Source organism: Thalassophryne amazonica, chromosome 4 (assembly GCF_902500255.1).
Source record: "Thalassophryne amazonica chromosome 4, fThaAma1.1, whole genome shotgun sequence".
Taxonomy (NCBI): domain Eukaryota; kingdom Metazoa; phylum Chordata; class Actinopteri; order Batrachoidiformes; family Batrachoididae; genus Thalassophryne; species Thalassophryne amazonica.
In genome coordinates, this window is record NC_047106.1 from 143983233 (window position 1) to 144007330 (window position 24098).

General features: G+C 46.8%; 1 protein-coding gene across 2 annotated transcripts in view; it reads right to left on the bottom strand.

Annotated features, from left to right (window-relative positions):
• Positions 1–537: 537 nt before the first annotated feature.
• Positions 538–24098, bottom strand: part of lipt2 (lipoyl(octanoyl) transferase 2) — a 45498-nt gene continuing 21937 nt past the window's right edge. The window contains exon 5 of one of the 2 annotated variants that reach the window (XM_034168708.1): positions 538–1523. In XM_034168708.1, the coding sequence (XP_034024599.1) occupies positions 1258–1523 (266 nt within the window). In that variant the 3' untranslated portion in view covers positions 538–1257. The remainder of the gene's footprint in view (positions 1524–24098) is intronic. The other variant, XM_034168707.1, reaches the window with a different exon arrangement.

The following is a 24098-nucleotide window of genomic DNA, read 5'->3' on the forward strand; positions in this document are numbered from 1 at the left end:
TCTTAGTTGTCTCCCTGCTCCAACACACCTGAATCCAATGAAAGGCTCATTAAAAGTCTGCTAACGAGTCTTTCATTGGATTCAGGTGTGTTGGAGCAGGGAGACAACTAAGTGTCAGGAAGGTGGCTCTCGAGGACCGAACTTGGACACCCCTGCACTAGACCATCACCCCCCCTAGGTGGGTGATGGTCTAGTGCAGGGGTGGGCAATTTGTTCTAGAAAGGGCCAAGAGGGTGCAGGTTTTCTTTGCAGCCACTGACTCCACCAGGTGATTTCAATGATTAATATCACTTTGAGGACACAGATGGAGTCAATTAATCAGTGAAATCACCTGGTGGAGTCAGTGGCTGCAAAGAAAACCTGCACCCTCTTGGCCCTTTCTAGAACAAGTTGCCCACCCCTGGTCTCGTGGTTAAGGTGTCTCGTTGTCTGTGGACGGTTGTCCACGGACAGCCTGACTGTGTGGACTGTGGTGTGATTGGCCCAAATTCCAATGTTCCTTTTTGTTGCTGGTCCGACCCGAATATTAAACCAAAATTTTCCAGAATAAATTCAGAAAAAAAACAAAAACAGAATATTCAGGCAAGTTTTCATGTTGACAAAAGTCACATTACAGAAATAACAAAACCAACAAACCTCTTGATGTTATGTTGTAACACTTTCAGAAAACGTTTCATTGATCAGCCGTCAGACTGTGACCACTGAGTCAGCGAGAACACTGACCATTTGGTTCCAGATACACAAGGACCCAAGTTCACAGGTCCTCCACCTTGATGTGTTGGAAGCAGGAAAATGGGGAAACATAAAAGATTTGAGTGACTCTGGACCAATTTGTGTTGGCTAGAAGACTGGCCCAGAGCATCTCCTGACCTGCAATTCTTGAGGGACATTCCCAGTCTGTACTGGTCAGCATGTAACAGAAGTGGCCAAGGATGGAAAACCAGTGTCTGGGTCTTGGGTGGCCAAGGGGGGTGTGAGGGCTGGCTTGCGTTGTCCCATCCAACAGAAGGATCTGCTGCAAACATCTCAGTGCCAGCACACCTTCAGAGGGCCTGTGGAGTCTACACCTTGCCAGGTCAAGACACTTTTACTGGCTAAAGGGGGACCTTCACAACATTAGGCAGGTGGTCACAATGTGATGGCTAATCAGTGTTGCAACATTAAAAAAATCAAAGCGTTCAGATCATTCAAAAAGTCACAGTCAAAAGAAGAGCCAATGCAAACTAAATCTGAATCATGTCCAGGATGATCCTGTGGTCACGCTGGTCCATGCTGAGATTCCGGGTTAGGTCGGGGGTCTGTTGTGTCTGCCTGTGTTAGTGTACAGTTGAAGTGCTGTCTGAAGGCGTCCAGCAGGAGAGGGACAGCGTCCTCAGTGCTGATGTCCCTCTGCAGCTCTGCACTCAGTGAAGTCACACCTTTCCCTTCAACGCCACATGGCACGATGTGGCTGAACCACGACAGGTCCGTGTTGCAGTTCAGAGCAAGGCCATGAGACGTGATGTATCGGCCGCAGTGGATCCCTGAAAAACAACATCCACACAGAGTGAGCAGGATCACGTCCAAACTAATCCTGGTCAAAACCTTCACACGGGCGCTTCACTGCTGTTGTAGTTTCTATGTTGTATCAATAACAGTGCTACGGAATCTGGGGATAAGCACCAGTATCAACCGTCCTCAGGGCCTATGTATGAATTCTATTTATGATAATGCTACAGAATCCGGGGATAAGCACCAGTACCAACCGTTCATGGGGCCTATGTATGAATTCTATTTATGATAATGCTACGGAATCCGGGGATAAGCACCAGTACCAACCGTTCATGGGGCCTATGTATGAATTCTATTTATGATAATGCTACGGAATCGGGGGATAAGCACCAGTACCAACCGTCCATGGGGCCTATGTATGAATTCTATTTATGATAATGCTACGGAATCCGGGGATAAGCACCAGTACCAACCGTCCACGTGGCCTATGTATGAATTCTATTTATGATAATGCTACGGAATCCGGGGATAAGCACCAGTACCAACCGTCCACGTGGCCTATGTATGAATTCTATTTATGATAATGCTACGGAATTGGGGGATAAGCACAGTACCAACCGTCCATGGGGCCTATGTATGAATTCTATTTATGATAATGCTACAAAATCCGGGGATAAGCACCAGTACCAAACATCCTCAGGGCTTATTTACAACTTGCACCTATTTATGATAATGCCACGGAATCCAACTGTCCTCAGAGCCTATGTATGACTTACATCTATTAATGATAAAACTACAGAATCCAGGGATAAGCACCAGTACCAACCATCCTGAGCCTACGTACAACTTGCATCTATTTATGATAATGCCACGGAATCCAGGGATAAGCACCGGTACCGACCGTCCTCAGGGCCTATGTACAACTTACATCAATTAATGATAAAACTACAGAATCCAGGAATAAGCACCAGTACCAACCGTCCTCAGAGCCTACGTACAACTTGCATCTATTTTTGATAATGCCAGGGAATCCAGGGATAAGCACCGGTACCGACCGTCCTCAGGGCCTATGTACAACTTACATCAATTAATGATAAAACTACAGAATCCAGGAATAAGCACCAGTACCAACCGTCCTCAGAGCCTACGTACAACTTGCATCTATTTTTGATAATGCCAGGGAATCCAGGGATAAGCACCGGTACCGACCGTCCTCAGGGCCTATGTACAACTTACATCAATTAATGATAAAGCTACAGAATCCAGGGATAAGCATCAGTACCAACCGTCCTCAGAGCCTATGTACAACTTGCATCTATTTATGATAATGCTACGGAATCCAGGGATAAGCACCAGTACCAACCATCCTCAGAGCCTATGTACAACTTGCGTCTATTTATGATAATGCTACGGAATCCAGGGATAAGCACAGGTACTGACCGTCCTCAGGGCCTATGTACGACTTACATCTATTAATGATAAAGCTACAGAATCCAGGGATAAGCACCAGTACCGACTGTCCTCACGGCCTATGTACGACTTACATCTATTAATGATAAAGCTACAGAATCCAGGGATAAGCACCAGTACCAACCGTCCTCAGTGCCTGTGTACGACTTACATCTATTAATGATAAAGCTATAGAATCCAGGGATAAGCACCAGTACCAACCGTCCTCAGAGCCTATGTATGACTTACTATTTAAATTAGTAAACACTACTGCACTATTGACAGGCAGCTGCATCTGCCTGCTGAACTGCGTGGCACAAGGGCACCCTCATGTGGCTGTGTCCAGTAGTGATTTAATATAGTATTAACAAATTGTCATTTTAAATAGTTTAGTATAAATCGTTAATAAATGCCTTTTTTAATACAAATGAAAACATTTTGCATTTGCAAATACACATTTATTTGTAAAAAGAAACACACGTTACGCTAAATTGTGTGTTGGTTTTAATGAACCAGCAACCAATGAAGGACTAATTTTTCCCATAATTTTGGCACGTCTGTTAAAAGCAAAAGACCTTCAGAATTTAGCACATTCCTTTAAAAGATATGTCATATGTGTGCTATTTTCTCTCTGTAAAAATGACACAGTTACAGTTAATATCATGATCATGATATTAACTGTAACTAGACTATTGACTAGACTACAATTACCTCCCCATAAAGGCCCTTAGTGAAAAATCACTAAGGGCCCTTGGGCAAGGTCCTTAAGTCCCCTATTGCTCCCGGTGTGTAGTGAGCGCCTTGTATGGCAGCACCCTCACATCGGGATGAATGTGAAGCATTATTGTAAAGTGCTTTGAGCTTCTGATGCAGATGGAAAAGCGAGACAGAAATGCAGTCCATTTACCATTTAATACCGACAAACTGTCCGGAATTAGTCACTAAAGTAGTGAATGACCTTCTGCAAGCAATGGACCTTGACACCACTACGGTTCTGGTGCTGTTAGGTCTCAGTGCTGTGTTTGATACCAGGGATCATCATATTTTACTTGATAGGCTGGAGAATCATTTTGGGATTACTGGGAGTGCCCTTGCATGGTTGACCTCATACCTGACCAGTTGTTCTCACTGTGTTTTGTACAATAACTGTTGTGTGGGCCGCCAGAAGAGGAGGTACTGCTGGCCCACCACCAGAGGGCACCCTGTCTGAAGTGCGGGCTTCAGGCACGAGAGGGCGCTGCCACCTCCCAAGAGCGGCCGGGTTGACAGCTGTCACTCATCGGCTATGACAGCTGTCACCAATCATCTGCGCCTCATCCCAAATAAAAGCAGGACGACACCTCCACCACTTCGCCGAGATATCGTTCTTCTAAGGAGGTAACACTCTCAGCCTGAGTATTCCTACGTTGATTTCAGTAGATACAGTGTTGCAGCTGTCTTCCCGAAGGACCAGCGTAGGCTGTGACTGCTTCGCTCTGCTTTGCGCCAGATAAGTAATTAGACAGGAGCTGCACGAGCGTGTGATTAGAGGTGGAGGTGGAATAAACCACCATCCTTGTTACGGGGTGTACACACACCCACACTTGACTGTTTTTGCTCTTCGCCAGCAGTACCAGATCCGACACGCAGAGACGGTGGCCACCTGGGGGTCTCGGGGCCTGGCGGCTCCAGTATCCTCCTGGTTCGGTGGCGGAGGAAATCGTGTGGTTCCGGTTCTTCTCCAGACGGACGTCTCCTATCGTCGAGCCTGCCCACACGACACCTTTATCAATTGACTTTGTATTCATTCTATAATCTGCTGTATGTAGTTGTGGCATTCACGCATTCATTCATTCATTCATTCATAATTTTAAGATTAGGCTTAAAACTTTCCTTTTTGCTAAAGCTTATAGTTAGGGCTGGATCAGGTGACCCTGAACCATCCCTTAGTTATGCTGCTATAGACGTAGACTGCTGGGGGGTTCCCATGATGCACTGTTTCTTTCTCTTTTTGCTCTGTATGCACCACTCTGCATTTAATCATTAGTGATCGATCTCTGCTCTCTTCCACAGCATGTCTTTTTCCTGGTTCTCTCCCTCAGCCCCAACCAGTCCCAGCAGAAGACTGCCCCTCCCTAAGCCTGGTTCTGCTGGAGGTTTCTTCCTGTTAAAAGGGAGTTTTTCCTTCCCACTGTAGCCAAGTGCTTGCTCACAGGGGGTCGTTTTGACCGTTGGGGTTTTACATAATTATTGTATGGCCTTGCCTTACAATATAAAGCGCCTTGGGGCAACTGTTTGTTGTGATTTGGCGCTATATAAAAAAAAAATTGATTGAATTGATTGATTCACAACAGTAAAGTGTTCAAATTTAACTTCTTCTATTGTCCGTTCATTTGCGCCCCTGTTGTGGGTCCGTGTCACTACACTTCACAACAGGATATCTCGGCCAGCGTCATGGACTCCGAGGGGCGTCACCCAGCAGTTGAACGGCCAATGGGAGAGCAGGGTGCACAGGCGTCTGCAGGAGGCGTGATTGGTGAGTTGCAGCACATCCTCACTGCCTTTACGGCTCGGATGGATCACATGACCGAGCAAAACATCCTCCTGAACCGCAGGGTGGAGGCTCTCTCCGCACAGGTGGCAGCGAGCGCTCAGGGCGCTGCTGCAGCTCCTCCTCCTGCCGACCCTGTGCAGGATATAAATGTTCCAGTGGTCGTTCAACAACCCCTCCTACCATCCCCTAAAGCATACATAAGCCCCCCAGAGCCGTACGGAGGTTGTCAGGAGACGTGCGCGGCCTTTCTTATGCAGTGTTCGCTCGTCTTTGCACAACGTCCCGTCATGTACACGTCTGATGCTAGTAAAGTAGCTTATGTGATTAATCTGCTTCGAGGAGAGGCACACGCTTGGGCTACGGTGCTTTGGGAGCAAAATTCACGGCTCCTTCATACGTACACTGGGTTTGTGAGGGAGTTTAAAACCGTGTTTGCTATCCCAGAGTGGAGAGACCGATAAGGTCCTTCACCCGTGTGCCTATTTCTCCCGCAGGTTGACCCCAGCAGAACGGAACTATGACGTGGGCAATCGAGAACTCCTAGCGGTGAAAGAGGCTCTTGAGGAGTGGAGACATCTGTTGGAGGGAGCGTCAGTGCCATTCACGGTTTTTACTGACCACCGGAACCTGGAGTATATCAGGGCCGCCAGGCGGCTGAAGCCCAGGCAAGCCCGCTGGTCACTGTTCTTCGGCCGTTTTGACTTCTGGATCACCTACCGCCCCGGGACCAAGAACCAGAGGTTGGATGCCTTGTCCCAGGTGCATGACAATGAAGTCAAAACCGAGCTGTCGGATCCACCGGAACCCATCGTACCGGAGTCCACTATCGTGGCCACCCTTACCTGGGACGTGGAGAAGACCGTCCGGGAGGCCCTGGCATGGAGCCCGGACCCCAGAACAGGGCCAAAGAACAGACTGTACGTCCCACCAGAGGCCAGGGCTGCCGTCAATCAATCAATCAATTTTTTTATATAGCGCCAAATCACAACAAACAGTTGCCCCAAGGCGCTTTATATTGTAAGGCAAGGCCATACAATAATTATGTAAAACCCCAACGGTCAAAACGACCCCCTGTGAGCAAGCACTTGGCTACAGTGGGAAGGAAAAACTCCCTTTTAACAGGAAGAAACCTCCAGCAGAACCAGGCTCAGGGAGGGGCAGTCTTCTGCTGGGACTGGTTGGGGCTGAGGGAGAGAACCAGCTTGGACTTCTGTCACGGGTCCAAGCTCTCCTGCCATCCAGGGGTGCGCAGGACCATGGCAGTGGTCCGGCAGCGCTTCTGGTGGGCGTCCCTGGAGGCTGACGTCCGGGCATACATCCAGGCCGGCACCACCTGCGCCAGGGGCAAGGCGGACCACCAAAAGGCGCAGGGACTCCTTCAGCCGCTTCCTGTGCCTCATCACCCCTGGTCCCACATTGGTCTGGATTTCGTCACAGGCCTCCCGCCGTCCCGGGGGCACACCACCATCCTCACGATAGTGGACCGGTTCTCCAAGGCGGCCCACTTCGTGGCCCTCCCGAAGCTCCCGTCGGCCCAGGAGACAGCGGATCTCCTGGTCCACCATGTCGTACGTCTGCATGGGATACCAACAGACATCGTCTCAGATCATGGTCCCCAGTTTTCCTCGCAGGTTTGGAGAAGTTTCTGCCGGGAGCTGGGGGCCACCGTGAGTCTCTCGTCTGGGTATCACCCTCAGACCAACGGACAGGCAGAACAGGCTAACCAAGAGCTGGAGCAGGCCCTGCGCTGTACCACATCCGCACACCCGACGGCTTGGAGTGAAAACCTGGCCTGGATCGAGTATGCGCATAACAGCCAAGTGTCCTCTGCTACCGGCCTCTCCCCGTTCGAGGTGTGTCTGGGGTACCAGCCCCCTTTGTTTCCTGTGGTGGAGGGAGAGGTCGGTGTGCCCTCGGTCCAGGCCCACCTGCGGAGATGCCGTCGGGTGTGGCGCACCGCCCGTTCGGCCTTGTTGAGGGCCCGGACGAGGGCAAAGACCCATGCAGACCGTCGACGGTCCCCGGCCCCCGCATATCGGCCCGGGCAGGAGGTGTGGCTATCCACAAGGGACATCCCCCTCCAGGTTGATTCCCCCAAACTTAAGGACCGGTACATTGGGCCCTACAACATCCTCAAGGTCCTCAGTCCCGCCACAGTGAGGCTCCAACTCCCGGCCTCACTGCGGATCCATCCGGTATTCCATGTGTCGAGACTGAAACCACATCACACCTCACCCCTCTGTACACCCGGTCCGGCGCCGCCTCCTGCCCGTATCATCGACGGGGAGCCGGCTTGGACAGTGCGCCGGCTCCTGGACGTCCGTCGAATGGGCCGGGGTTTCCAGTATTTGGTGGACTGGGAGGGGTATGGCCCCGAAGAACGCTCCTGGGTGAAAAGGAGCTTCATCCTGGACCCGGCCCTCCTGGCCGATTTTTACCGTCGCCACCCGGACAAGCCTGGTCGGGCGCCAGGAGGCGCCCATTGAGGGGGGGGTCCTGTTGTGTGGGCCGCCAGAAGAGGAGGTACTGCTGGCCCACCACCAGAGGGCGCCCTGTCTGAAGTGCGGGCTTCAGGCACGAGAGGGCGCTGCCACCTCCCAAGAGTGGCCGGGTTGACAGCTGTCACTCATCGGCTATGACAGCTGTCACCAATCATCTGCGCCTCATCCCAAATAAAAGCAGGACGACACCTCCACCACTTCGCCGAGATATCGTTCTTCTAAGGAGGTAACACTCTCAGCCTGAGTATTCCTACTTTGATTTCAGTAGATACAGTGTTGCAGCTGTCTTCCCGAAGGACCGGCGTAGGCTGCGACTGCTTCGCTCTGCTTTCCGCCAGATAAGTAATTAGACAGGAGCTGCACGAGCGTGTGATTAGAGGTGGAGGTGGAATAAACCACCATCCTTGTTACGGGGTGTACACACACCCACACTTCAATCAATCAATCAATTTTTTTATATAGCGCCAAATCACAACAAACAGTTGCCCCAAGGCGCTTTATATTGTAAGGCAAAGCCATACAATAATTATGTAAAACCCCAACGGTCAAAATGACCCCCTGTGAGCAAGCACTTGGCTACAGTGGGAAGGAAAAACTCCCTTTTAACAGGAAGAAACCTCCAGCAGAACCAGGCTCAGGGAGGGGCAGTCTTCTGCTGGGACTGGTTGGGGCTGAGGGAGAGAACCAGGAAAAAGACATGCTGTGGAGGGGAGCAGAGATCGATCACTAATGATTAAATGCAGAGTGGTGCATACAGAGCAAAAAGAGAAAGAAACAGTGCATCATGGGAACCCCCCAGCAGTCTACGTCTATAGCAGCATAACTAAGGGATGGTTCAGGGTCACCTGATCCAGCCCTAACTATAAGCTTTAGCAAAAAGGAAAGTTTTAAGCCTAATCTTAAAAGTAGAGAGGGTGTCTGTCTCCCTGATCTGAATTGGGAGCTGGTTCCACAGGAGAGGAGCCTGAAAGCTGAAGGCTCTGCCTCCCATTCTACTCTTACAAACCCTAGGAACTACAAGTAAGTGACTGTTTTTGCTCTTCGCCAGCAGTACCAGATCCGACACGTGGAGACGGTGGGCACCTGGGGGTCTCGGGGCCTGGTGGCTCCAGTATCCTCCTGGTTCGGTGGCGGAGGAAATCGTGTGGTTCCGGTTCTTCTCCAGACGGACGTCTCCTATCGTCGAGCCTGCCCACACGACACCTTTATCAATTGACTTTGTATTCATTCTATAATCTGCTGTGTGTAGTTGTGGCATTCACAACAGTAAAGTGTTCAAATTTAACTTCTTCCATTGTCCGTTCATTTGCGCCCCCTGTTGTGGGTCCGTGTCACTACACTTTCACAACAATAACACTACTTCTAACCTTAGTGACATGAAATCTGGGGTTCCACAGGGAACTGTCTTGGGCCCGCTGCTTTTTTCCCTTTATGGAGCAACCCTTAGACACAGTGCAGTGTTTTGGGATTGACTTTCATTATTATGCTGATGATACTCAGTTATATATGCCGATAACTGCTGGCAATCTCACTCTCATAAAATCTTCAGAAGATTGCCTTGCATCAGTGAGAAGCTGGATGTCGAGTAACTTCCTACAACCCCAATTCCAAAGAAGTTGGGACGTTGTGTAAAATGTAAATAAAAATAGAATTCAATGATTTGCAAATCCTCTTCAACCTATATTCAGTTGAATACACCACAAAGACACGATATTTAATGTTCAAACTGATAAACTTCATTGTTTTTGTGCAAATATTTGCTCATTTAGAAATAGATGCCTGCAACAAGTTTCAAAAAAGCTGGGACAGTGGTATGTTTACCACTCTGTTACATCACCTTTCCTTCTAACAACACTCAATAAGCGTTTGGGAACTGAGGACACTAATTGTTGAAGCTTTGTAGGTGGAATTCTTTCCCATTCTTGCTTGATGTATGACTTCAGTTGTTCAACAGTCCGGGGTCTCCGTTGTCGTATTTTGTGCTTCATAATGCGCCACATATTTTCACTGGGCGACAGGTCTGGACTGCAGGCAGGCCAGTCTAGTACCCGCACTCTTTTACTATGAAGCCACACTGTTGTAACACGTGCAGAATGTGGCTTGGCATTGTCTTGCTGAAATAAGCAGGGACGTCCCTGAAAAAGACGTTGCTTGGATGGCAGCATGTGTTGTTCCAAAACCTGGATGTACCTTTGAGCATTGATGGTGCCATCAAAGATGTGTAAGTTGTCCATGCCATGGGCACTAACACACCCCCATACCATCAAAGATGTGTAAGTTGTCCATGCCATGGGCATTAACACACCCCCATACCATCACAGATGCTGGCTTTTCAACTTTGTGCTGGTAACAATCTGGATGGTCTTAACAATAAGATTAACAATAAGATTTCTAGTTAAAAAGACAATTTTATAAAGACTAACTTAAAACACTACTGATCATGACCACATGAGGGCGCCCTTGCATCACGCAGCTGGCAGAGTTTTCCAAATGCCCGCACTGAGCGTAAAGCCGCCGTGGCAAACAGGGCACATCCAGCGGTCTCACAGGACGAAATCTTCCAACAGAGCACCAGAGAAAAGCAGCAGGGCCTCCTTCCACAGATTGGTCCAAAATCCTACATTTTAAACAGATAAATATAAACAACAAATATCTGAAAGAGGAGCTTAGTTTGCGCTGTACATACCGAACCGTCCATCACAGCAATCAGCTGTAACTCGACACTGCCCCAGAGCATCAACAGCACCACAAACTCTCAGCAGCGCACCGCCGACAGCCCACACAGGGGTCTCTAAACAACAAAACCACTTCCTTGAACACTCAACAACACACGTCAACGAGCCTGCAGCTTTGGCCGTTCACTTCCACGGGAACATGGAAGTGAGCACGTCCAAACACCTGCAGTCAATCTCCAGAAAGAGAACACACTTCCCCTTCAACTTCAACTTCAACTTTTTTCTTATATAGCGCCAAATCACAACAAACAGTTGCCCCAAGGCGCTCCATATTGTAAGGCAAGGCCATACAATAATTATGAAAAACCCCAACGGTCAAAACGACCCCCTATGAGCAAGCACTTGGCAACAGTGGGAAGGAAAAACTCCCTTTTAACAGAAAGAAACCTCCAGCAGAACCAGGCTCAGGGAGGGGCAGTCTTCTGCTGGGACTGGTTGGGGCTGAGGGAAAAAAACAGGAAAAAGACATGCCGTGAAGGGGGGCAGAGATCGATCACTAATGATTAAATGCAGAGTGATGCATACGGAGCAAAAAGAGAAAGAAACAGTGCATCATGGGAACCCCCCCACAATCTACGTCTAAAGCAGCATAACCAAGGGATGGTCCAGGGTCACCTGATCCAGCCCTAACTATAAGCCTTAGCGAAAAGGAAAGTTTTAAGCCTAATCTTAAAAGTAGAGAGGGTATCTGTCTCCCTGATCTGAATTGGGAGCTGGTTCCACAGGAGAGGAGCCTGAAAGCTGAAGGCTCTGCCTCCCATTCTACTCTTACAAACCCTAGGAACTACAAGTAAGCCTGCAGTCTGAGAGCGAAGCGCTCTAATGGGGTAATATGGTACTACAAGGTCCCTAAGATAAGATGGGACCTGATTATTCAAAACCTTATAAGTAAGAAGAAGAATTTTAAATTCTATTCTAGAATTAACAGGAAGCCAATGAAGAGAGGCCAACACGGGTGAGATATGCTCTCTCCTGCTAGTCCCCGTCAGTACTCTAGCTGCAGCATTCTGAACCAACTGAAGGCTTTTTAGGGAACTTTTAGGACAACCTGATAATAATGAATTACAATAGTCCAGCCTAGAGGAAATAAATGCATGAATTAGTTTTTCAGCATCACTCTGAGACAAGACCTTTCTGATTTTAGAGATATTGCGTAAATGCAAAAAGGCAGTCCTACATATTTGTTTAATATGCGCTTTGAATGACATATCCTGATCAAAAATGACTCCAAGATTTCTCACAGTATTACTAGAGATCAGGGAAATGCCATCCAGAGTAACGATCTGGTTAGACACCATGCTTCTAAGATTTGTGGGGCCAAGTACAATAACTTCAGTTTTATCTGAGTTTAAAAGCAGGAAATTAGAGGTCATCCATGTCTTTATGTCTGTAAGACAATCCTGCAGTTTAGCTAATTGGTGTGTATCCTCTGGCTTCATGGATAGATAAAGCTGGGTATCATCTGCGTAACAATGAAAATTTAAGCAATACCGTCTAATAATACTGCCTAAGGGAAGCATGTATAAAGTGAATAAAATTGGTCCTAGCACAGAACCTTGTGGAACTCCATAATTAACTTTAGTCTGTGAAGAAGATTCCCCATTTACATGAACAAACTGTAATCTATTAGACAAATATGATTCAAACCACCGCAGCGCAGTGCCTTTCATACCTATGACATGCTCTAATCTCTGTAATAAAATTTTATGGTCAACAGTATCAAAAGCAGCACTGAGGTCCAACAGAACAAGCACAGAGATAAGTCCACTGTCCGAAGCCATAAGAAGATCATTTGTAACCTTCACTAATGCTGTTTCTGTACTATGATGAATTCTAAAACCTGACTGAAACTCTTCAAATAGACCATTCCTCTGCAGGTGATCAGTTAACTGTTTTACAACTACCCTCTCAAGAATCTTTGAGAGAAAAGGAAGGTTGGAAATTGGCCTATAATTAGCTAAGATAGCTGGGTCAAGTGATGGCTTTTTAAGTAATGGTTTAATTACTGCCACCTTAAAGGCCTGTGGTACATAACCAACTAACAAAGATAGATTGATCATATTTAAGATTGAAGCATTAAATAATGGTAGGACTTCCTTGAGCAGCCTGGCAGGAATGGGGTCCAATAAACATGCCGATGGTTTGGACGAAGCAACCAATGAAAATAACTATAATAAGAGAAAGAGTCTAACCAAATACCGGCATCACTGAAAGCAGCCAAAGATAACGATACATCTTTGGGATGGTTATGAGTAATTTTTTCTCTAATAGTCAAAATTTTGTTAGCAAAGAAAGTCAAGAAGTCATTACTAGTTAAAGTTAATGGAATACTCAGCTCAATAGAGCTCTGACTCTTTGTCAGCCTAGCTACAGTGCTGAAAAGAAACCTGAGGTTATTCTTATTTTCTTCAATTAGTGATGAGTAGAAAGATGTCCTAGCTTTACGGAGGGCTTTTTTATAGAGCAACAAACTCTTTTTCCAGGCTAAGTGAAGATCTTCTAAGTTAGTGAGACGCCATTTCCTCTCCAACTTACGGGTTATCTGCTTTAAGCTACGAGTTTGTGAGTTATACCACGGAGTCAGACACTTCTGATTTAAAGCTCTCTTTTTCAGAGGAGCTACAGCATCCAAAGTTGTCTTCAAAGAGGATGTAAAACTATTGACGAGATACTCTAACTCCCTTACAGAGTTTAGGTAGCTACTCTGCTCTGTGTTGGTATATGACATTAGAGAACATAACGAAGGAATCATATCCTTAAACCTAGTTACAGCGCTTTCTGAAAGACTTCTAGTGTAATGAAACTTATTCCCCACTGCAGGGTAGTCCATCAGGGTAAATGTAAATGTTATTAAAAAATGATCAGACAGAAGGGAGTTTTCAGGGAATACTGTTAAATCTTCTATTTCCATACCATAAGTCAGAACAAGATCTAAGATATGATTAAAGTGGTGGGTGGACTCAAGCCGATAGAGTCTAATAATAGATTAAATGCAGTGTTGAGGCTGTCATTCTCAGCATCTGTGTGGATATTAAAATCGCCCACTATAATTATCTTATCTGAGCTAAGCACTAAGTCAGACAAAAGGTCTGAAAATTCACAGAGAAACTCACAGTAACGACCAGGTGGACGATAGATAATAACAAATAAAACTGGTTTTTGGGACTTCCAATTTGGATGGACAAGACTAAGAGACAAGCTTTCAAATGAATTAAAGCTCTGTCTAGGTTTTTGATTAATTAATAAGCTGGAATGGAAGATTGCTGCTAATCCTCCGCCACGGCCCGTGCTACGAGCATTCTGACAGTTAGTGTGACTCGGGGGTGTTGACTCATTTAAACTAACATATTCATCCTGCTGTAACCAGGTTTCTGTTAGGCAGAATAAATCAATACGTTGATCAATTATTATATCATTTACCAACAGGGACTTAGAAGAGAGAGACCTAATGTTTAATAGACCACATTTAACTGTTTTAGTCTGTGGTGCAATTGAAGGTGCTATATTATTTTTTCTTTTTGAATTTTTTTGCTTAAATAGATTTTTGCTGGTTATTGGTAGTCTGGGAGCAGGCACCGTCTCTACGGGGATGGGGTAATGAGGGGATGGCAGGGGGAGAGAAGCTGCAGAGAGGTGTATAAGACCACAGCTCTGCCTCCTGGTCCCAACGCTGGACAGTCACAGTTTGGAGGATCCAAGAAAATTGGCCAGATTTCTAGAAATGAGAACTGCTCCATCTAAAGTGGGATGGATGCCGTCTCTCCTAACAAGACCAGGTTTTCCCCAGAAGCTTTTCCAATTATCAATGAAGCCCACCTCATTTTTTGGACACCACTCAGACAGCCAGCAATTCAAGGAGAACATGCGGCTAAACATGTGACTCCCGGTCTGATTGGGGAGGGGCCCAGAGAAAACAACAGAGTCCGACATTGTTTTTGCAAAGTTACACACCGATTTAATGTTAATTTTAGTGACCTCCGACTGGCGTAACCGAGTGTCATTACTGCCGACGTGAATTACAATCTTACCAAATTTACGCTTAGCCTTATCCAGCAATTTCAAATGTCCTTCGATGTCGCCTGCTCTGGCCCCCGGAAGACAACTGACAATGGTTGCTGGTGTCGCTAACTTCACATTTCTCAAAACAGAGTCGCCAATAACCAGAGTTTGATCCTCGGCGAGTGTATCGTCGAGTGGGGAAAAACGGTTAGAGATGTGAACGGGTTGACGGTGTACACGGGGCTTCTGTTTAGGGCTACGCTTCCTCCTCACAGTCACCCAGTCAGCCTGCTTTCCCGACTGCCCGGGATCTGCCAGGGGGGAACTAGCGGCGGCTAAGCTACCTTGGTCCGCACCGACTACAGGGGCCTGGCTAGCTGTAGAATTTTCCACGGTGCGGAGCCGAGTCTCCAATTCGCCCAGCCTGGCCTCCAAAGCTACGAATAAGCTGCACTTATTACAAGTACTGTTACTGCTAAAGGAGGCCGAGGAATAACTAAACATTTCACACCCAGAGCAGAAAAGTGCGGGAGAGACAGGAGAAGCCGCCATGCTAAATCGGCTAAGAGCTAGTAGCTACGCAACCTAGCGGATTCCTAAAAACACACAAAGTGAATAATGTGTAAATAATTTAAAGGTGATTCAGCAGAAGGAGTGCCCCAATCAAGGCACCAAACAGGCCATGAAGCAGCACAGGCAACGCACGACAACAGTGCTAAAATAGAAAAAAAAAAAAAAAAAATAAAAAAATAAAAAAATAAATAAATAAATAAAAACAAAAGCGTTAGCAAGCTAGTTAGCTTGCCAACGCTGATGAAAGTTAGCAGATAAAAGTGCTCCGTCGCAATGTTTCGACCGTTAAAGGTCTTCCTTAGGCATTGGAGCACAGTAAAAAAGTAAAAAAAAAAAAAAAAAGTAAAAAGGTAAAAAAGTAAAAAAAGTCTTGAAAAAGACTTAATTCAAGTCCAAAGCAGCAGGTAGCAGTCTCAGTTTAAACAATCCCAACAGAGAGCCAAAATTCTGATGTGTAGCAGACTACTTTTATACAAACACTCCTCTGCCACAACCAGCTGCACTCAATCCACCATCTGAACATCATTAAGGTAATCCATCCTGCTACAATCCACCCCCACAAATTGAATCGTCGCCCCAACAATGGAACAGACCCCAATCCTTAACCTTAGTCATACCATCTATATTACATATGGCCAGAAGGACCCACTTGCACTGCAGACCGTGGAAGATGATGAATATTAGAATGATGACCCGCAGTAACCCTAGTCATCCACCGAAGTACAACTTCTTCACTAGGGGGGAGGGAAGACGTACTAGACTCGACTGGCAGAGATGGCACAACAACCACTGGATCTACTGGTGGACTCAACTGCGGGGAAGCAGGTAAACTCACAACCTCCGCCCCCTCCACCTGAGGGGCAACCTGGGTCACCTCTCCCACCCCCTCCACCTGAGGAGCAGGCGGAGTCACCACTTCCCACACAACTGAAGTAGACGCAGGGTCCTCAGATCCTGACACCAACCACCCGTCATTACGCCACCACCTGTCCTCTAATGGCTCCACCACGGGTGGAGAAAACTCCACAGGGGGCAGAGAATGGGCCACAACCTCATCGGGGGACCCAACCCCTACCACTGCCTTCAGCAACAAGCGATGAACCTGCTTGGCTCTGGTTAAATCATCCTTAGGGGCGATTGTATAAACCAGGGGTGGGCAAGAGGGTGCAGGTTTTCTTTGCAGCCACTGACTCCACCAGGTGATTTCACTGATTAACCTATTCCATCTGCTCAAAGTGATATTAATCAGTGAAATCACCTGGTGGAGTCAGTGGCTGCAAAGAAAACCTGCACCCTCTTGGCCCTTTCTGGAACAAGTTGCCCACCCCTGGTATAAACAGTCCCTTCTTCCTGTGGTGCCCTCAGGACACGATACATCACAGAGGACGACTGGTCCTGGATCTTATGACAGCCCTGTACCCCAAAATCTTGCAACCAGACCAACTGGCCCTCCTTCAGGGGAATATCATGGACACGCTGATCATAATCCTTCTTACGCCGCTCTGCAGCGGCCTTCAGCCGATCCCGGGCTCCATCAAAAGCCATTTGCAAGCGGGTCTGGTGCTCACTCATGAACAAAAACACCCACAGGCTCCTGAACTTGACTGAACAGAAAATCAACTGGAAGTCTTGGCTCCTGATCAAACATCAACAAAAAAGGAGACTCACCAGTTGCCTGACACAGCGTTGTGTTATAAGCATACAGAACCTGGGGCAAACAGGAACACCAATGATGCTTTCGAGACACGGGCAGTGTGCGCAACAGATCATGAAGCGTTCTATTAAAACACTCACACTGCCCATTCACAGATGGATGGTATGGTGTAGTACGAGACTTCTCTATGCCATAAAAGCCACACAACTGCTGGATCAATACACTCGCAAAACTCCGTCCCTGATCAGAATGTATCCGAGCTGGAACCCCAAACCTCGAAAATCACTCCGTAACCAGAACTTGAGCTATCGTAGGATCTCGCTGGTCACGGGTAGGGACTGAACACGTGTACTTACTAAAGACTTCAGTCATTACCAAAACGTCTTCTACTCCACCATGACTAGGCTCTAGAACAGTAAAATCAATGGCAAGAATCCCATTAGGCCGGGATGCCAACAGGTGTCCCATGGAGCCACGAGCCACTGGTTTTTTCACCTTTGCTACATGACAACTCTCACATGCCTGGCACCAATCTGCCAGTTCCGCAGACATCCCTGGCCAATAACACCACTGACGTAAAAGCTCTAGGGTCCTCTCGACCCCTTGATGAGCATGCCCTTGATGAACCTCAGTCAACACATCAGCTTTTAAAACTGCAGGCAACACCAACTGCAACACAGCCCCAGCTCCATTGGACTTAAACACCTGACGGTACAAGACACCATCCCTCTCCACCAACGGGTCCCACTGCCGAAGCAGCACCCGGGCTGACTGCGACACCTGATTGCGCTCCTCCTTATCAGGGCCCCTTTTACGGTCCCAAAACACCCAAACCTCCCGAATCACTGGATCAGCCCGTTGCAGTGCAGTCAGGTCAGATGGAAGACGGTGGGGCAAGACTGCAAGCACAGCCTGCCTTACATCTACCTTATTCCCCTGGCAAACCTGTTGCAGCGGCTCTGGAAGCTGGGCACCACTAACCATTACCTGGAAGTCCTGCATCCCAGGAGAATGCAACCAAGAAAGGGCATCTGCGTTCTTATTGCTACAACCCGAACGATACTTAATCTCAAAATCAAACGAGACCAACTGCGCTCCCCAACGCTGCTCAGTAGCACCAGGTTTTGCAGATGACGAATGACTCAAAGGATTGTTGTCAGTGTACACAATACACTTATGGCCCAACAAGTACTGCCTGAACTTCTCGGTCATTGCCCACTTGAGTGCCAAAAATTCCAACTTCATAGAGCTGTAGTTCACCATGTTACGCTCAGTAGGGCGTAACCCATGGCTCGTGTAAGTAATTGGCTTAACTTTACCATCCTGTTCCTGAGACAACACTGCTCCCAGCCCCCCCCCCCCATAGCTAGCATCCACCTCCAAAATAAATGGAAGACTAAAATCAGCATATGCCAGCACAGGTGCAGAGGCAAGCTTAGCTTTTAGAGTCTCAAAGCTATGGCCACATTCCTCTGTCCAATAACCCGAAACTGGCTGATCTACCAGACTGGGCTTCACCCCAGCCAACTCTGCTACCAACTTATGTAGGTGTGCTGCCAACCTTGCAAAACCACCTACAAACCGGCGGTAGTAGCTGGCAAAGCCCAGAAAAGAGCGCAGTTCCGAGAGTGTGACCGGAGGTGGCCAATGAGCAACCACATCCACCTTGCTAGGGTCAGTAGCAACACCATTATCAGAGATGACATGCCCCAGGTAACGCACTTCCTGCTGAAAAAATACACGTTTTGAGTTTCACCTTTAACCCCTCATGCTGCAAATGCTCCAGTACCACCCTCAACCTATCCAGATGTTGCTCAATAGTAGAGGAAAAAACCACAATGTCATCCAAATACAACAATAAGGACAGACACTGCTGATCACCAAAAATCCTCTGCATCAATCTCTGAAAAGTACCAGGAGCATTGCAAAGCCCAAAGGGCATCCGGTTCCACTCAAACACACCAAAAGGCGTGCAAAAGGCCGTCTTATGACAATCAGCCTCTGCCACAGGAACCTGATTATACCCACTTGCCATATCCATGGTAGAAAACCAACAAGCCCCAGTGAGGGCATCCAAGGACTCATCAATACGAGGCAAAGGGAAGACATCCTTCCTAGTTCTTCCATTCAAGAGCCTGTAATCAACACACATACGCAAACTGCCATCCTTTTTCTTAACCAGCACAATAGGAGAGGCATAAGGACTGCTACTATCCCTAATAACTTGTGTTCCAAGCAGCTGATTGATGTGATCTTTGACAACCTCATACTCAGACAGCAGAATTCTGTGATACCGCTGTCGCACTGGAATATCATCCAGAAGCGGAATCTCATGCAATATTAGGTCAGTACAACCCAGATCCCCATCTTGGGCTGAAAAGACAGATCTAAACTCACCCAACAATGCTCTCACCTTACCTTGTACTTCCAAAGGTAAGTGACCCAATTCCAGGGCTGCAATCTGATCCTGCACTGATGGAGAGATGGACTGCGAGGCCACTACCGCCTCCACCGGGGGCATCTCAGCAACCCCCGCAGGCAGACTTACAACCCAAACTTCCTCTAAAGTGCCAATCATAGCCCGGGGACGTAGCCACACATCCACCAATCCCACATTCACCACTGGAATGTAGACTATACCCCGCTCCACCTGCACCAATGCAGGAGATGCCAACAGTCCAGCAGGCAAGCCAGACTCCACAGGCTCAAACAGAATACTGCTCCGAGCATGTAGCCCTAACAAACTTCATTACACCACCTGAGATCTGACAAGCCTCTTCCCCATGAACCTTAACCTTCCCTGCTCCTTGATCCACAATACCACTAGCCTTGTGGCACTTCTGAAACACCTGCATGACATACTCAGGAGCCTCCGCCACCGGTGGCAAATCAAACAAGGAAACCCCGTGCTGCCCAAAAAGTTGCCCATAACACCTGCAGATAACATTCATCCCCAGGACCCCAGAAGCCTAACCACCAGAAGCAACAGCTTACCATAAAGCTCCGCATCCAACTCCAAATAGCCCAGGTAAGGGATGGCTAAGCCATTAGCCGCTTTAAGCTGTAGCCAATGACACAATTTCAGCCACCCCAAACACCCTGGCTCAAACTGCTGATGAAAAACAGACTCTGGAATAGTTGACACCATAGATCCTGTATCTATCAAACAAGGGATCCCAACTCCCCCCACACTCACCATTAAATGAGGACACGGCGACACAAGCTTGGAAACTACCTTGTCACACGTCCAACCCAAACCTGAGCCAGTAACTTAACTAGTAACTGGCCACTGCCCTGAACCCAGCACCGAGTACCCACAACAGACTGGATGGAAAAATCACTACCCTTCATACCTCCAGGTAATCCCTCTCGTTCCCACCTAATTGCCTCACCCCTAACCTCCAACAAGGTAGCGGAAGGCTGCCGGTGAACAAACTGCTTCAACTCACGCCGAAGTGACCCATCAAACACACACACACTCAACAAACTGATCACGTAACAAAACCTCTGCATTTGGGACACCATTAGGCACGCGCTGCTTAACAGATGTCATCAGACTCATTAATGCCAATGAAAACCCTAACAAAGTCTCTCCTTCACGCTGTCTACGGGAGAAAAACGCCTCTTTAAGTGCTACATAAGATTCTGTATCCCCATACAGCTCCTGCAACACCCCAATGATCTTTAATGGGTCTGAACGCTCTTCACTGGAACGATGCTTTATTTCCTCATGTGCTTCCCCCTCCAGATAATCAAAATAAAAAAATGCCTGGTCAGCTTCAGAGACATGACAGGCTCTCACACAAGCTTGCATCTCCTCCAACCATTCAGCCAACCCCATACCTGTCTTGCCATTAAACATGGGACATTTTCTATCTCTGGGTAAAAAAAATAAACTTCTCCATGACTGAAGCATTACCACTAGAGGACACTTTAGATGAAGGCTCTAAACTCGGGCCAGGCACTGCCTCAGCCTGTTCCTGCTTCAATCTCTCATTCTCCATCCTAAGCTGAGTGACTAACTCTCTCAGCTCCTGCGTTTCCTCTGCCATCATACCACCTGAGACTTTCCCACAAAGAGGATGCGACCAAAATAGGGGAAATCACTTGCACCGAGGCCACCTGCTGCTTTGCTCTGGAAAACAGAAAAAAAAAACAAATTAAACACACACAAAAAAATTTACTTCACCAAAAATCAAACAGAACACACGTCTCTAGTCTCAATTTGCATCCCAATTCTGACACCAAAATGTAGCAAAGTGGACAAGTTACTCCTAATCGTCAAGACAATTAGAAATCATGAATAAACATGATATGTCGGACGTCTGACACCACCCTGGGAATTTCACCCAGGGAATTTGACAATTTGAATAACTTCAATTTAAGACACACAGATTCGTTGCAATTGAGACAGAGAAGTGGTTCCAAATACAAAAAAATAATTTATTAACAATAAGATTTCTAGTTATAAAGACAATTTTATAAAGACTAATTTAAAACACTACTGATCATGACCACATGGGGGCGCCCTTGCATCACGCAGCTGGTAGAGTTTTCCAAATGTCCACACTGAGCGTAAAGCCACCGTGGCATACAGGGCACATCCATCGGTCTCACAGGACGAAATCTTCCAACAGAGCACCAGAGCAAAGCAGCAGGGCCTCCTTCCACAGCTCGGTCCAAAATCCTACATTTTAAACCGATAAATATAAACAACAAATATCTGAAAGAGGAGCTTAGTTTGCGCTGTACATACCGAACCATCCGTCACAGCACCACAAACTCTCAGCAGCGCACTGCCAATGACAGCCCACACAGAGATCTCTAAACAACAAAACCATTTCCTTAAACACTCAACAATACACCTCAATGAGCCTGCAGCTGTGGCCGGTGCCTACCTGTCTTCACGGGAACGTGGAAGTGAACACGTCCAAACACCTGCAGTCAATCTCCAGAAAAAGAAAGAGAAGAGCACACACTCCCTCTGTTATACAAACACTCCTCTGCCACAACCAGCTGCACTCAATCCACCAGCTGAACATCATTAAGGTAATCCATCCTGCTACACACACACATATATATATATATACATATATATATATATATATACATATATATATATACATATATATATATATATATATATATATATATATATATATATATATATATATATATATATATATATACACACACAGCTCTGGAACAAAGAACACAAACAGTGTTGTCATCAGTGTTGTGTGTGTATGTGTTGTCACACATACACACACAGACACAGAAGCAAGGACAAAATTACCAGCCTGCGTATGAAATTTAAGACTTTCCTTAAAATTTTTCCAAGTGCTTTTTTAACAGGAATTAAATAATTTTTCAACACAGCACTCCATTGTTTCTTCTTTGCCTGCAGTTGGCATGACATTAACATTAAAGCGTTTCAGGTGAGTTACAATGATATACGAGGTCTGTTAGAAAAGTATCTGACCTTTTTATTTTTTTCAAAAACCATATGGATTTGAATCACGTGTGATTGCATCAGCCAAGCTTGAACCTTCGTGCGCATGCGTTTGTTTTTTCATGCCTGTCGGTTGCGTCATTCGTCTGTGAGCAGGCTTTGTGTGAGCAGTGGTCCACCCCTCTCGTCTTTTTTTATTGTGAATAAATGTCTGAACGATTTGGAGTTTTGCTGCATCAATTTTTTTCCAGAAACTGTGAGAGGCCTCCAGGTGGACACATTCGAAAAATTAATGTGGCTTTCAGGGACGATTTTGTGGGGATTACACAGATTGAGTGTTATTGCCGCTTTAAAGACCACCCACAGCGTCTGAGAGCGCGCTGCGCTCCAAGCACCGATCGACAGGCTGACACCCCGCTGAAACAACCAGATCATTTCCAACGTGAAGGCTTTGTTGATCCGGGACGTCGTCTGACTTTCACAAAAAGGCAGGAGACGTGGACATCAGCACTTTTTCGGCACATTCCAGTGTTACAGGAGTTTTTTTCATGGCAAGAAAAGCGGAGGATTGCGCCACCGTGCCCTTCATGGCGCGGGACAAAACCATCTCCATGTTGGTCTCACAGGACGGCTTTCAGACGGCTGTCGGTTGCTTTTCAGTCGTGTGATTATCCAAGAAATTGAGCATGAGCTGGACATGCCCCAACATGTCCTGTGAGGCTTCATCACGGCGTTGCTTTGCGCCATGCGGCTCCACCACGACGCGCGGAACTCCTCCGCTTTTCTTTCCATGAAAAAAACTCCTGTAACAGTGGAATGTGCCGTTCATTTCTAAATTGGACGCTGTCTTGATCCGGTATGTCATCACAGCACAGGAATTGCGGAAGACGTGGACTTCAGCACTTTTTCGGCACATTGAGACAGACATGCGAAATATGGACAATCCTTCATTTTTTTAAAAAGTGATGACACTTATTCCAGATATGTCCCAAACAAATCTTATTATTATTGGTGGGGATTTTAACATTCACTCAAGCTTTACTTGATAAAGCCTTTCCCCCTACTCTTACAGAAGCAGTTATAACAGTTATTTATAAGAAAGGCAGGAACGCTGAAGAAGTGGGTTCCTATCGCCCCATCTCTCTTCTAAATTTGGATGGAAAAATTTTTTTCTAAAATACTTGCCAATAGACTAAGCCCCCTCCTGTCATGGTTAATACATTCGGACCAGACTGGATTCATACCTCAGAGAAATTCATTCTTTAATTTCAGACGTCTATTCAACGTAATTTATTCTCCAAGTAGGCCTAGGGAGGAGCTAGCAGTTTTGTCACTTGACGCTGAAAAAGCATTTGACCAGATTGAATGGTTGTATTTGTTTGAAATATTGGAAAGATTTCAATTAGGTCAAAACTTTATATCAATGGTCAAATTACTCTACACTAACCCACAGGCACGGGTCCTCACCAATCAGATTCTGTCACCACATTTTCGTTTACACAGGGGGACGAAACAGTTGCCCCCTGTCCCCGCTGATATTTGCTCTGGCAATAGAGCCCCAGGCTGAAAGTATCCGCAAAGACCCTACTATCTTTGGCTATGAAACTAACAAAACCTGTAATAAAATTTCTCTTTACGCTGACGATATTTTGTTATATATCACCAACCCTGAGCTATCTCTATCTGCCATTTTAGATAAAATCAAGCTATT